This window comes from Catharus ustulatus, chromosome 4 (genome assembly GCF_009819885.2).
Source record: "Catharus ustulatus isolate bCatUst1 chromosome 4, bCatUst1.pri.v2, whole genome shotgun sequence".
Lineage (NCBI taxonomy): Eukaryota > Metazoa > Chordata > Aves > Passeriformes > Turdidae > Catharus > Catharus ustulatus.
This window is the reverse complement of record NC_046224.1, coordinates 68,577,222-68,589,287: the sequence shown is the minus strand read 5'-3', so window position 1 is coordinate 68,589,287 and position 12,066 is coordinate 68,577,222. Positions and strand designations below refer to the sequence as shown.

The 12,066-nt window shown below is 40.7% G+C and overlaps 1 protein-coding gene across 2 annotated transcripts in view; it reads left to right on the top strand.

Moving 5' to 3' along the window:
* STK38L (serine/threonine kinase 38 like) overlaps window positions 1-11,869 on the top strand; it is a 45,148-nt gene extending 33,279 nt beyond the window's left edge. For both annotated transcript variants that reach the window (XM_033058297.1, XM_033058298.1), the window contains exons 7-14: window positions 363-517; window positions 1,352-1,454; window positions 2,058-2,119; window positions 2,985-3,102; window positions 3,273-3,396; window positions 5,629-5,724; window positions 6,612-6,703; window positions 7,867-11,869. In XM_033058297.1, coding sequence (XP_032914188.1) covers window positions 363-517; window positions 1,352-1,454; window positions 2,058-2,119; window positions 2,985-3,102; window positions 3,273-3,396; window positions 5,629-5,724; window positions 6,612-6,703; window positions 7,867-7,994 — 878 coding nt within the window. In that variant the 3' untranslated portion in view covers window positions 7,995-11,869. The remainder of the gene's footprint in view (window positions 1-362; window positions 518-1,351; window positions 1,455-2,057; window positions 2,120-2,984; window positions 3,103-3,272; window positions 3,397-5,628; window positions 5,725-6,611; window positions 6,704-7,866) is intronic.
* The last annotated feature ends 197 nt before the right edge of the window (window positions 11,870-12,066 follow it).

Sequence of the window (12,066 nt, the reverse complement as noted above, 5' to 3'; positions counted from 1 at the left end):
TGAAGGGGTATTAAATAGACTTGAATTAAATAATTATTCTATTAGAAATTTCTGCTTTTTACGACTGAAGCTCTTAACAGTAAAAACAAAACAGAAGAAAAACCCTCGTTCAAACAGCTTGTGCAATAAATTTAATGTGTGCAAAAATCCACTCTTTTCCCAGGCCATTCAATTAAAATTCCGGTTTAGGATTTTCAGCTAAAAAAGTTAAGTTGGCTTTGTAGGTCCTTGCAGTAATAGTTTTATGATTAGTGACTGTAAGGCCAGTTCCAAGGTTAAATTTGGATTCTACTGGGGTTTCTTATAGCTTTGTGATTTAAAATGTTCTGATCCCTAAGCTGTGTTTTCTTTTCTTTGATGAGGTGACATGATGACCTTACTAATGAAGAAGGACACTTTATCAGAGGAGGAGACCCAGTTTTACATTTCTGAGACGGTGTTGGCCATCGATGCCATTCACCAGCTGGGATTTATCCACAGGGACATCAAGCCAGACAATCTCCTGCTGGATGCCAAGGTATGTACTGGTGCTTCCAAGATCCCAGGCTGCACATCCTGCTGCTGAGCAATGGGAGCCACTGGTGCCACCCCAGAGATTTCAGCTAGCTGGAGGGAAGGCAGGGAATGGCCACTGTGTTTTCCTTGGAGAACACTAGAATGTTTAAACAAAGCCAAATCTTGCTCAGAAGCCTTTTAACCATTTTAAGGCAAGGTTTTTAAGGGAGAAAACCCACTCAGGGTGACCAGGTGCTAATATTCATACACATTCAAAGGTGGTACCCTTCCTTTCATGCATCTTGAAGTAGCTATGAACAATTCAGACAGTGCTAAACATTCAGTTCCTACAGTTACATTTATTTCATCACCACTCACCTGTGGAAACTCCCTCAGTTAGACTGACCATTCTGGCCATGAAATGCAGCATCACCAAATCATGGCATTATCCAGGCTGGAGAAGATCTTTATGGAGGCCAGGCATTATCACAGCATACACAGGTCTGTCAGGTTTGGTGGGTTCTATCTGCACTGATATCTGGAAACCTGATTAAAGCCAAGGTTACCATCAAAACAAAGCAAAGGAATTTTGTCCTGGAGGCTTTCTCAGTTACAGTGGTATCCAGTTCAAAACAAAACAAGGCAAAGTATCTGCCCTCAGCTGCTGGAAAATTGTAGATATAACCATCCCTGGGAGGCCATAGCTTGTTGGAGAGAAAACAGACCCCTCCAATACACCAAGGTTCAGTCCATCATGGCCTGAGAGGGCATGTGCAGTGATTAAAACACTTTTTTTTTTCCTCCAAGCACTACATATCTAAACAATGGTTTAATGTTCTTTGATTATTTTTTTTAGGGTCATGTAAAGCTGTCTGATTTTGGGCTCTGCACAGGTTTAAAGAAAGCCCACAGAACAGAGTTCTACAGGAACCTCACACACAACCCACCAAGTGACTTCTGTGAGTACGAGCTGTCCTAGTTTAACATGTAAATGGTTTTGAGCTGCAGCTGTACCTGTGTTTCTGCTGGGATAAGCAAGATGGGACAGGCTGATTGCATTTAATTGGAAAACTGGAAATGCTTGTTCCCTGGGTCATGGGAGAATTTCACAGGCAAGAAATGATGATTTCTGCAGTGGTCATGTATTTTTCCACATTCATACACAGATATGAATGCACATAACATAATGTATCTATATTTTAATGTATTTTTCATAATGTTAGTGAAGCTACAGAACTGCTCTTTCAGGATGGATATGGGTTCCATGTGCCAAAGGACTGAATTCAGTGGCAGTCTCATGAAACTTTTCAGAAGCTGATCTAAAAATTTTAGCAGGTTCTAATTTGGAACTGCTGATATGTGTCCTACTTACATGATTTTCAGCTGTGCATTGGACAGTAGTTATTCTCATGTTCCCATTTCCAGTTATAATCAAGTATTTGTTTCTAGACTAAAGGATTCTAAATGTACAAAATAGTTATTTAATACTGGAGCCCTGTAAATCTTTTTTCTCTTAATTGTCACAGATACATTTGTTATTTAATAACTATTTTGTAAATTAGCATTTCAGAATATGAACTCAAAGAGGAAAGCAGAAACATGGAAGAAGAACAGGCGACAGCTGGTGAGTTAATTAAATAATGCATAATTCTTGTTTTGCTTTGCAACTATTTACAGAAAGCATTAAATTAAAACTCATTGCTAATGCTCCTGGTTTTGAAAACCTGCAAGGCCCTCATGTGACTCTCTACAAGCTCCTAAAATCACAAATAACTTAAAAGAAGGGGGTCCAGGTTGGAATAGCCACGTTTTCACTTTTCTGTTGGTTCAATCCTAAATCTCTCGGGTCTGTTCAATCAAACAAAGTGTTTCTTTTTGGTCACATGAAAGTAAAAATATTTTAGGCATATTCATACAAATGAAAGTAAAACATTTTTGTGGCAAAACTGCTTTTGAGGGACTTTTTTTTTTTTGGTCTGTAGGGGTTTTTTGATTTTTTTTTTGTTTTGTTTTGTTTTTTTTTTTTTTTTTTTTTGGATTTTGGTTTTTTTCTCTCTCTCCTGCCCCATGGAAGATTTTTCATGAGTAAAGAAAACTTCCCAGTACACAGCTTGTGTATCATGAGTGTCACACCTGGAAATCTACCACTGATTATATCTTTAGAAATAAACCAAGATCACAACAATAGAATTTCTTGGGTATTCTTTGCAATGCAGCTACCTGAAACTTTAGCTGAGATGACCTTCTGATATTGCAGTTACAATATTCTATGATTTCATCAAATTAAAGAGGATGATTTCCATTTATTTTTTTAGGTTTTCTTTGTTTATAAAAGAATAATATCTTGGGGTTTTAGTTCCTGTGAATTCTCAAATTAAGCCTTATCGTGCACCCAAACAACAAGATGCTGTATGTAAATCCCCAGGAAAAGGTATTGCAAAGGGTAAAACTGCAGTATCTCTTTTAAAGAGATGATTCTTTTTTTCCAGGCATATTCTACTGTGGGAACCCCAGACTATATTGCTCCAGAAGTGTTTATGCAGACTGGGTACAACAAACTGTGTGACTGGTGGTCCTTGGGAGTGATTATGTATGAAATGCTAATAGGTATGTTCAAATCCCCTTCAGAGTTGTTCTAAGGTAACAGGGTCCATTTGTTCAGAAGATAAAACCTCTGGCTAATACTTGTTAAATTTGGGAGCCCTAGTGACAAAAGCAGAGATCCAGGTCACTGCTCTCTTGGAAAAAGTTTATTAATTCTTTATTTGCTTGTGCAGGGTATCCACCTTTCTGCTCAGAAACGCCACAAGAGACTTACAGGAAAGTTATGAACTGGAAAGAAACGTTGGTATTTCCTCCAGAGGTGCCCATTTCAGAGAAAGCAAAGGATTTAATTCTAAGGTCAGTAAGAAAAACCCATCTCTGGCCCCTTGCCCAGCCAGGGTCATCTTCCATCAGGGTAAATTCCTGTTCTGTGTGAAGGAAGCTTTATGTTGGAGGGAAGGCTGGTTTCTTCTGTCACCATCCTTGATGGATTTTTCAAGTCTTTTTCCCTTTGCCATTTGTTTAATATGAAGGAATAAGCTGGAATGATCTTGATTTGTACCATGGTACAAGGAGAAACAGAGCAGACCAAAAATAAAGTGATCAACACAGAATTATTTCTTCTCTGAGGTGGCAAGAAAATAACCACTCACCAGCATTTAATGTACTGAACAGAAATCATGGGATGTTTTAGATTTACTCACTTCTTTCAAAATCCCAATTTTTAGTTTGCATTGAGGTTTTTGTGAGGGTTTTGGTGACAAGGTAAGGCAGAAATGCTCTCTTGTCCTGGGAGGGTTTGGGGGGAGCATTGGTTTTGGGTTTGGTATTTTTTCCTTTTTTTTCCTTTTCAAAGCTAATGTTATAGCCTTATACAGTTTTGTTACAGGCAAAAAGGGGAATGTACTTCACAAAACTAGAATTTATTATTAGTTCCAGCAGTGCTCCAGTAAGCTACAAAAACATAAAATACAAGAAACAGTTATCCTGCATCCAGCTAGGTGATACTAACAGCTCAAATAATTTAATTATTGCTAACCCTCATTAATAAGTTTGTGTAAAACAGTTTATTGCATTTTGAACATCTATTTCTATCTTGTTCTGCTCAGCCTTCCTTGTCAGCATCCCAAATTCTTTACTGAACAGAGTACAGCATTACTGCTGAGGATTCCTTCCTCCTCAATCCTGGGGAATTTTTAGAGATTTCAGTGTATTTGTTAGCACATGTTGCTCATGCATCTACTTACACAACAACTACTTGAACTTATCAGTTTGCCTCCACCAGGAGAAGGGTTAAAATTGGGGTAAAACATCTTAGTTTTAGGTAATCTGTTAAAATAAGGTCAAAACAGGTTGGACAACAACCACATGGTTTTTGAGTACTTTGTCCATTCCAGCTTGGAAAAGTTGGGCAACCTGTGTTTTAGGTTAAAGGGAGATGCTGACAAAGCGAAAGAGTTATAGATAGAGATAAATACAAATTAAAATAAGCTCAAGTTCAGACAAAGCCTAACAAATCCTGGCTTTGTGTTGTTACAGGGTTTGAGGTCTGTTGTTAGTCCTTGGCATCACCCAGCCTGCCAGGCTGCAATATGAATACAGGCAGGTTTTCTTCCCCACTGACACACAACTACAAGCAAAGCAACTTTAATTTATAATTGGAGACAGTTTATAGCCTAACCTGCTGTGCTACACATGCAGAAGATGGCTGAGATTTCATTAATTCCTAGGCAAATGTTGGTATTCCCATCTCCTGGATGAGATGCTTGAAAGGCTTTTCCAGTCCAGAGGAGAAGGGTCAGCCTCTGCTACTCCTTGGAGCAAATCCCTGAGGTCACTGAGCTGCTGTCAGAGCTTCCACCTCCCCATTTTCCTTCTTTAGGATTTTAGGCTTTTCCTGGCTGGCCTGCTGGAGCAGGTAACAGTCCCCATCTCACCAATCCTGTCTCTGTCTCCAATTTCACCTTTTTCTTTCTGCTATTTCGTGGCTTCTTCTCATAAACTGACAAATGTTTGTGGGGTCTGAGCTGACGTTATGCAGCAGGGCTGTATCAGAAACAGGCTTTGGGTCTTTCTTTGCACCACCTGCACCTCTGAGGAAAGGGAAGGAGGAGAATAAGGCCAGGGCATGTTTGGAATGGGCTGGCTCACTGAGATTCCAAAATATGACATCAGAGAGCAGTCCTGATTTACTAACTATATCTATACTTCCTAGTTTTACTTTGAGAGAGGGATGTTTAAATAGTTGAGAACATGCCAGAGGAGTTCTCAGTAGCAGGGTTTTAAACCTCTATTCCAAACTGATCTTACAGGACCAGAACATGCAGCAACTTTTCACAGACCTGGAAGATGGGGGTGCACCAGTCTAGAAAAGGTGTCAGTTATTGGCATCATAACTTTTTTGGGGGGGATTTAACAATGTTCTGCTTCTGCTATTTCCCTTCTCTCCTAGATGCAATGGGCTGCTTTGATGTTACCCCAAGGGGTGGAACAATTTGAAATAACTCCTTGAAATTCTTGATACTGGATACTGTTGATGCTGCCCAAATTTATTGTAACACATTCCCTTTGTTTTTTCCCCTTTTTCAGGTTTTGTATTGACTCAGAAAACAGAATTGGTAGCAATGGAGTAGAGGAAATAAAAAGTCATCCATTTTTTGAAGGGGTAGACTGGGGACATATCAGGTATGTATATACACACATTTTACAGGGAGAATAAAAGCCATGGAAGCAAGAATTTCATGTAGTGTGATGTCAAGGACAATTATTTCCAATTTATCTTTCATTTTGAAAGGCAGCTACTGGCAGTAGGTGGGTGACACTGAAGGTTTCCTGGCCTTGCTGACATTGATAGAAATGGTCAGAGTTTAACTGTCTTGAGATACCTCAGATTGCTCCAGACTGCCCAGAATGGAAAAAAATTGTTGTAGGGTGGCTGTGAATTTAATTGGAAGTGTAGTAATTAGAACTGTGCTGGGTTTACAGGTGTAAATCACTGCCTTTCCCACAGTGCTGTGTCCCAGTGTGAATGGTTTGATGGCACAGATTCCTTGGGTTTCAGAAGCCTTAAAACTCATTCAAAGGCTCCCTGACTGTGGAGGTGCTAAATCAGAGCCAGCCTGGTTTGGGAGAGAGATGCTGAGTGTCACAAAGAGGAGCTACAGTCCAAAGGTTTTGGATGAGGTCCAGGCTGATGACCACTAGAATTGTAAAGCTCTGGGTGCAAGTGCAGTCCTGCTGGGCTGGGTTTGTGAAACAGAGTAACCACAGTGGTGCCTGGAGACAAGATCAGGCTGATAGCTGTGTAGCAGGAAGTATGAGATGCTCTCTCACACAATGGGAAAATGATGTTTGTCCCAAGCCTGCCAGGATGACACCAACAGGGACAGGGAACCAAACAATCTCCCCATGGTGTCAGCAAACAGGACAGTCAGATTTATCTGTGATGCACTCAGTGGAACCCTTGTGCTCTGCATTAAGGGGAGTTGTAAGTGTAAAAAGCTAAGTTAAAATTGGAACTTCATGTCTCATTTCTCAATATTCATTCTTCTGGCATTTATCTTTATTTGCAGGGAAAGACCAGCTGCAATCCCTATAGAAATCAAAAGTATTGATGATACTTCCAACTTTGATGAATTTCCTGAGTCGGATATTTTACAGCCAGGTGAGACTGCCATTGTAAATTCCAAGTCTCCATCTGTGACATGCTAGAATACTGCACAGATGCCTTTGCGGTTGTTTATATTAATTTTTCTGATGCCCTAATCAAGTTAGTCTCTGGATCAAGTCTCTATTTTTTTCTTTCAAATATGAATATAAACCTGTGATCTCTCATAGCTGCAAAACCCAGAGATTTTAAGAGTCAAAGCCATCGGTAAAAATTATTTGCACAGGTAGTGAGCTGAGAAAACAGGGGAGTTGTCTGCCAGGCAGTCTGTCTGACCAGATTCTGGTAAAACATCATACACTGAATGCATCTTCAGTGACTTTTGAGATTTGTGCCAAACACAATTGTTGAGATATTTGTGGGTAAGAATTTTCAGACAGTTGATGACTTAACACAGTAATTCATGAACCTGAGTGGCTCTGTTAATCACTTCAGGGGTTTTTTTAGTTGCTGATTGCTCTCGGCAAGTTACAGGAAACTTTCATATGTGAAAGGCTTGGTTCTGTGACATAAAAATATTCTCAGGTCCTGCTGTTTTCAGTCACTTGAATATTGGTAGTTATTTTACAGTGATTAATTGCTGTCTGCTAAATGTAGCTGTTAACAGCCATAAGAATTATCCAAAAGCTGATGGTTCTTTTTTTCTGAAATGGCTTTTATTTAATGGTGAGGAAGTTTGTCCTTTTGATGCAAAGCTACCCATCTCCAGTGCCTAAGCTGGTTAAGTGTCCATATTTTGATAATGCCAAGAACATTGGTATTATTTTGGCATTTCAGACCCACTGAAAACGGTAATGTACATGTAGATACCTAAAAATCAGAACATCAGAAATGTCATGGGGTTTGTAATAGTGTATCCTGTGGGTGTGTTAGATGCTTCTGTCAAGGTATGGAAACCTGGTAGAGTGTGTAGACATAATTTTAAAAAAAAAAGGCAAAACAAAAATCCCCCTTTTTTTGCTTCAGAGTTTATCCTGAAATTATAACTCAGACTGTTGACAAAAGGCAACTGACCTGATTAGAAACAGGATTTATTCCAGGAGTTTCTGCTGACTAAGGAAATAAGAGTTCAGAGCTGTTGAGCTCTGTGAAAAGTCCTCTCAGAAGCAGCCTGGGTTTAACTGGTTTAATGTGTCTTTGCTTTTGTTTCTGAATTCTAGTGCCAAACACGACGGAACCTGACTACAAATCCAAAGACTGGGTTTTCCTCAATTACACCTACAAGAGGTTTGAAGGGCTCACCCAGCGTGGCTCCATCCCTTCCTACATGAAAGCTGGGAAGTTGTGAAACACAACACAACCCCCCAAAGGAAATTGCAAACACAAACCTCAGGTAGCTGCATCACCAGGCCCGCTTGGCGTTAGTTATCAGCACATCGACTCTGGTGCGCATCGATTTCACACGGAAATTCTACAGGATTAGGATTTCTAAGACTACTACAGGAATTAGTTGGCAGTGCCAGCTGGCTTTTCTTTTTGCTTTTTTTTTTTTTTTTAATATTTGACTATTTTTGTTAACTTTATTATACAAAGGTACTGGAATAAAAGGAACATGCATCGCTTTTCCTGCACTGCCTACGTGTGGATAACGGTTAATTATGCCTCTCTGTACTGTGGCTTTGTTTGTACTGTAAACCATCTAATCCACCCAGGAGGGAAACATATCATTTGATACAGCATTGTTGTTGTACTGCTCACCTGGTGGGGTTTAGATATGCAGTATAAAGAAAACTGTCCACATTTGCAAACCTCTCTGAGCAGTTGCTCAAGAATGTTCCATTTGTGGTCTGCAGATCCACCATGAGTGTAGCACATGGAATTATTTTAAATAGCAGTGTCCTCTGGGCCTCCTTGTGTGCCAGTGCAGGACTTTGTCAGCCCTGTATCATCATCCCTTTTGTCCCTTTGCCCACAGTGTGTGGCAGTGAGGTAGTCCCTGTGATCTGTTTAGTGGTATTTCTGCTTTAAATGATCAGTGGCACTATTGCTGTTAGAGGTGATGATGGCTGCTAGCAATTTCAGAAGAAAAAATGAATCTGAATAAAAAGTATCAATAGTTTTAGCAGAAGGGAAACACTGATGCAAACTTTTGAGGAGATGGCAGAGTTTCCAAGACTGCATTCCTGCCTCTGCTCTAAAGCTGCTCATAATTCTAACATTCTCTTATTTCTATGTAAAATGTGTTCTAGAGAAGTGATCAGATTGGTGCTTTTTTTCTTTTTTTTTTTCCCTTCCCTGAGCAGCTGCAAGCAGAAGGGATCCTGCTGTATCCTCTCTGGAACTGCAGCTTCTGCTCACGCAGAGGAAATGGAGTGGGCCACTAGACTCAGACTCTCCTTTTCTTCCAGGATCTCCACCTGGCATGGCCATGGGATTAGAAGGGATTAGCTGAGCCTGCAGCTCAAATTCCAGGGACCACCTAAATGTTCTTGTGGCCAGTCTGCAGGATGGTGACAAACAGGTCTCCTTCCCCTGGGCAGAGGAAACAGAAGCAGAAATGGCTCCATGTGCAGGCTCTGGTTTTGTTCATCAACCCAGCAGCAGTTCAGGACTGAGTTGCACGCCCTGAGCAGTTCTCAATTATCTGGTCGCTGGTGACTTTCTCTGCCTGTGCTCAGCTTATCTGCAGGGCTTTGAATCTGTCACAGCGGTGATCTCTGCTGTCACTTTCTGGTCAAAAGAGATGTACAGCCATGAACAATTCCCCAGTGGCTGAACAAGCAGAGTCACTGTTGCTGTCTCCCTCCTCTGAACACCAGTGTAAGGCTCCCTAAAACCTCTGCAGCCCCCTCTGAGTGGAGCACAGGATGTTGTGGCATACAGCAGGAATGATTGCACTGGACAGACTTTCGTAGCAATATGGAAACTACTATTTTAAAGCCATCAGAGAAATATTTATTGCTGTTAGGCACTGTGGCTGTTCTGAATTATTTGTATGCTCTGAAAAACATAATGGGATGTTCATCTGTTGCATAAAAGTCCTTTTGCCAGTAAGATATCTGTGCATCCATGCTTGTGATGAACAGGTAGTGTTCCCTGATCCAGTCAGGATCCCTAATCCAGCCTTTCCCTCCATGGTTTTGTCTCCCTTGAAGCATCTAATATCTGTTATTTATACCAGTTTCAGTCTTCAGCTCCTCAAAGAGGAGTAGCCACAGCCTCAGGATCCTCCAGTGTTACATCAGAGCAAAGCTAAGCTGAGCTTCTGCCTGAATGCTGGACTGAGGTGGGAACAGCTCCTTGATCTCCCAGATTTGCTTCCCAGACCTTACACTAATTAACATCCCTGTACTGCTGTTGGGGCAAGGTCCTTAAAAATTCTCCAGTGTTGTTCTTAGCCTTGTCAGGCCCAATCTGTGGCCATTCCAAAGGCTGTACAAAAACAATAACTCACTTAAATCCACTTTTCAGGCATTGTTCTGCTAGTGCCCCAACATCTCCTGAGGCTTCTCAGGAAAGGAAATGCCTTTCCTAAGGCCTTGACTCCAAAACAGGGAAGCTCAGGCAGAAAAAAAATTCCTGAGATGCAAACTTGGCCTCAAAGGACACTGCTATTCAAAACTATTTTCATTGGTTTGAATTTCCAGTCTCAGCCATGGGGCACCGTGTGCACTGGAATTGGAATTCCTGCAAACACCACCTTTCAGAAGAGCACAGTAACCCCATTAACATGACCTACAAAGAAGTCTTTGCTCAAACTTGAGGCAAACTCAGTTTCATGGAAACTGCAAATGCTCAGTGATACTGGTGATTTTTTTTTTCCTGTGGGGCTTAGGGGAGGGCAGAGAAATACACACTTAATTTAAAGCTATCTATTAAACAACTGTCTGTACATACTCACTGGTTTACAAACTCGGGAGAAAGCTCAACCCATCTACTTGCAACACTAAAGATAATACTAATTTAAAACTGCAGATGATTAATCATATCAATGCTCACATAGGAGTTATATCCATAAGGAAACAGCCTGCAGCCTATCTAGCATAAACTCCTGTGTTGTGGTAGTTGACTTTTAAAATTTTTTTTTTGGTAAACATAGCATTATTTTAATCAGTAAGTCAAGTTAAACAATATTAACTACTGCTTTTAGGATGATAGGGTTTTTTCCAAGGTGAAACTGTGACACTGTAATGGATTAAAGAGAACAGTAGGTTAATCTACACTGGCTTTCAAAAAAATTGAAGTGCAACATATCTTTAATTTTGTTAATTCTGTCTGATTCTTTTGGATGGTTGTGTGTTTTCCTTTGGCAATGTTTGTCACTGTGCCATTTATTTTACTTATTCTTGGAGTACCAAAGATCCTGAAATGGCTTGATGATTGCAACCATGTGAAAATTTATTTTCTGGAAGTATGTTTTGTTAAACTTTTGTTAAAACGTGAAATTGTGTATGCAAATTGTTACCAGAGGTTTGCTGGGACGTTTACCTATTCCAGCAGGGAAAACTTGAGCGTGTCGATGGAAGTGGAGGACTGAATCCAAATTGTGGATTGGAATTCCCTGAGAGTGGGGAGGAAGCTTGGATTGGGAACTGCAGCTGAGCTTTTGCACTTCGTTCCATCTCCAGTCAGCACGAGTGAGTGGCCTTAGGTACAGGACATCAGCAGCGGTTGTCTCATGTGCAAAAGGAGTTTAAAAACAAATTGCCAGCATTCAGAAATCAAATCTTGTTGATACTGCATTTGCACTGTTCAATTTGCCTTGCTGGAGAGTTATAGAGGTGTTATTTTTATAGGTCAATTGTTCCCCACCTGAGCCGTTGGAGACAGTCTGGGATAAGGACACCTGCTGGGGGGAGTTCAGCTGGGGGGCACCAGGAATGGGCACCAGGAACAGCACACAGCTCTGCTGTCAGCTCCTTCCCCAGAGGTGTGACACTCCTCCTGTGCCCAGCAAGCAGGGAATGCTGCAGTCTAGCCCAGGTAATGCATAGGAAGTGCTCTCACTTTCTCAATAACACGAGCAATTGTAACACTCTGTACCTTGTCCTCTTACTGTTGGGATCTCACAGCAGCTCGTTCTTGGAGTCAAAATGGCAACTGCTATATTTTTCCTAGACTGTTTCGTTAGTTGTGGTTGGGAAAGTTACATAGAAGCATTATAAAAATTTATATGAGGCTTTTTACAGCATTTGAAAATAAAAGTAGCATTCTTTTTGTAAAGTTGCAGTGTTCGTTTCTTTCACCCCGGTGTACTAGATTTCTCTTCCAGAATGGGAGACATCTAGGAATTGAGATCCTCTTTTGTGGATTTTCATCTTGAATTCCACAGAAACACCCCAGTGTTCTTACACTCAATCAGAAAGCAGAGAAAGCAAATATTGTTTGATTTCTCCCACCTGCAGTCACGTGAAGAAGCT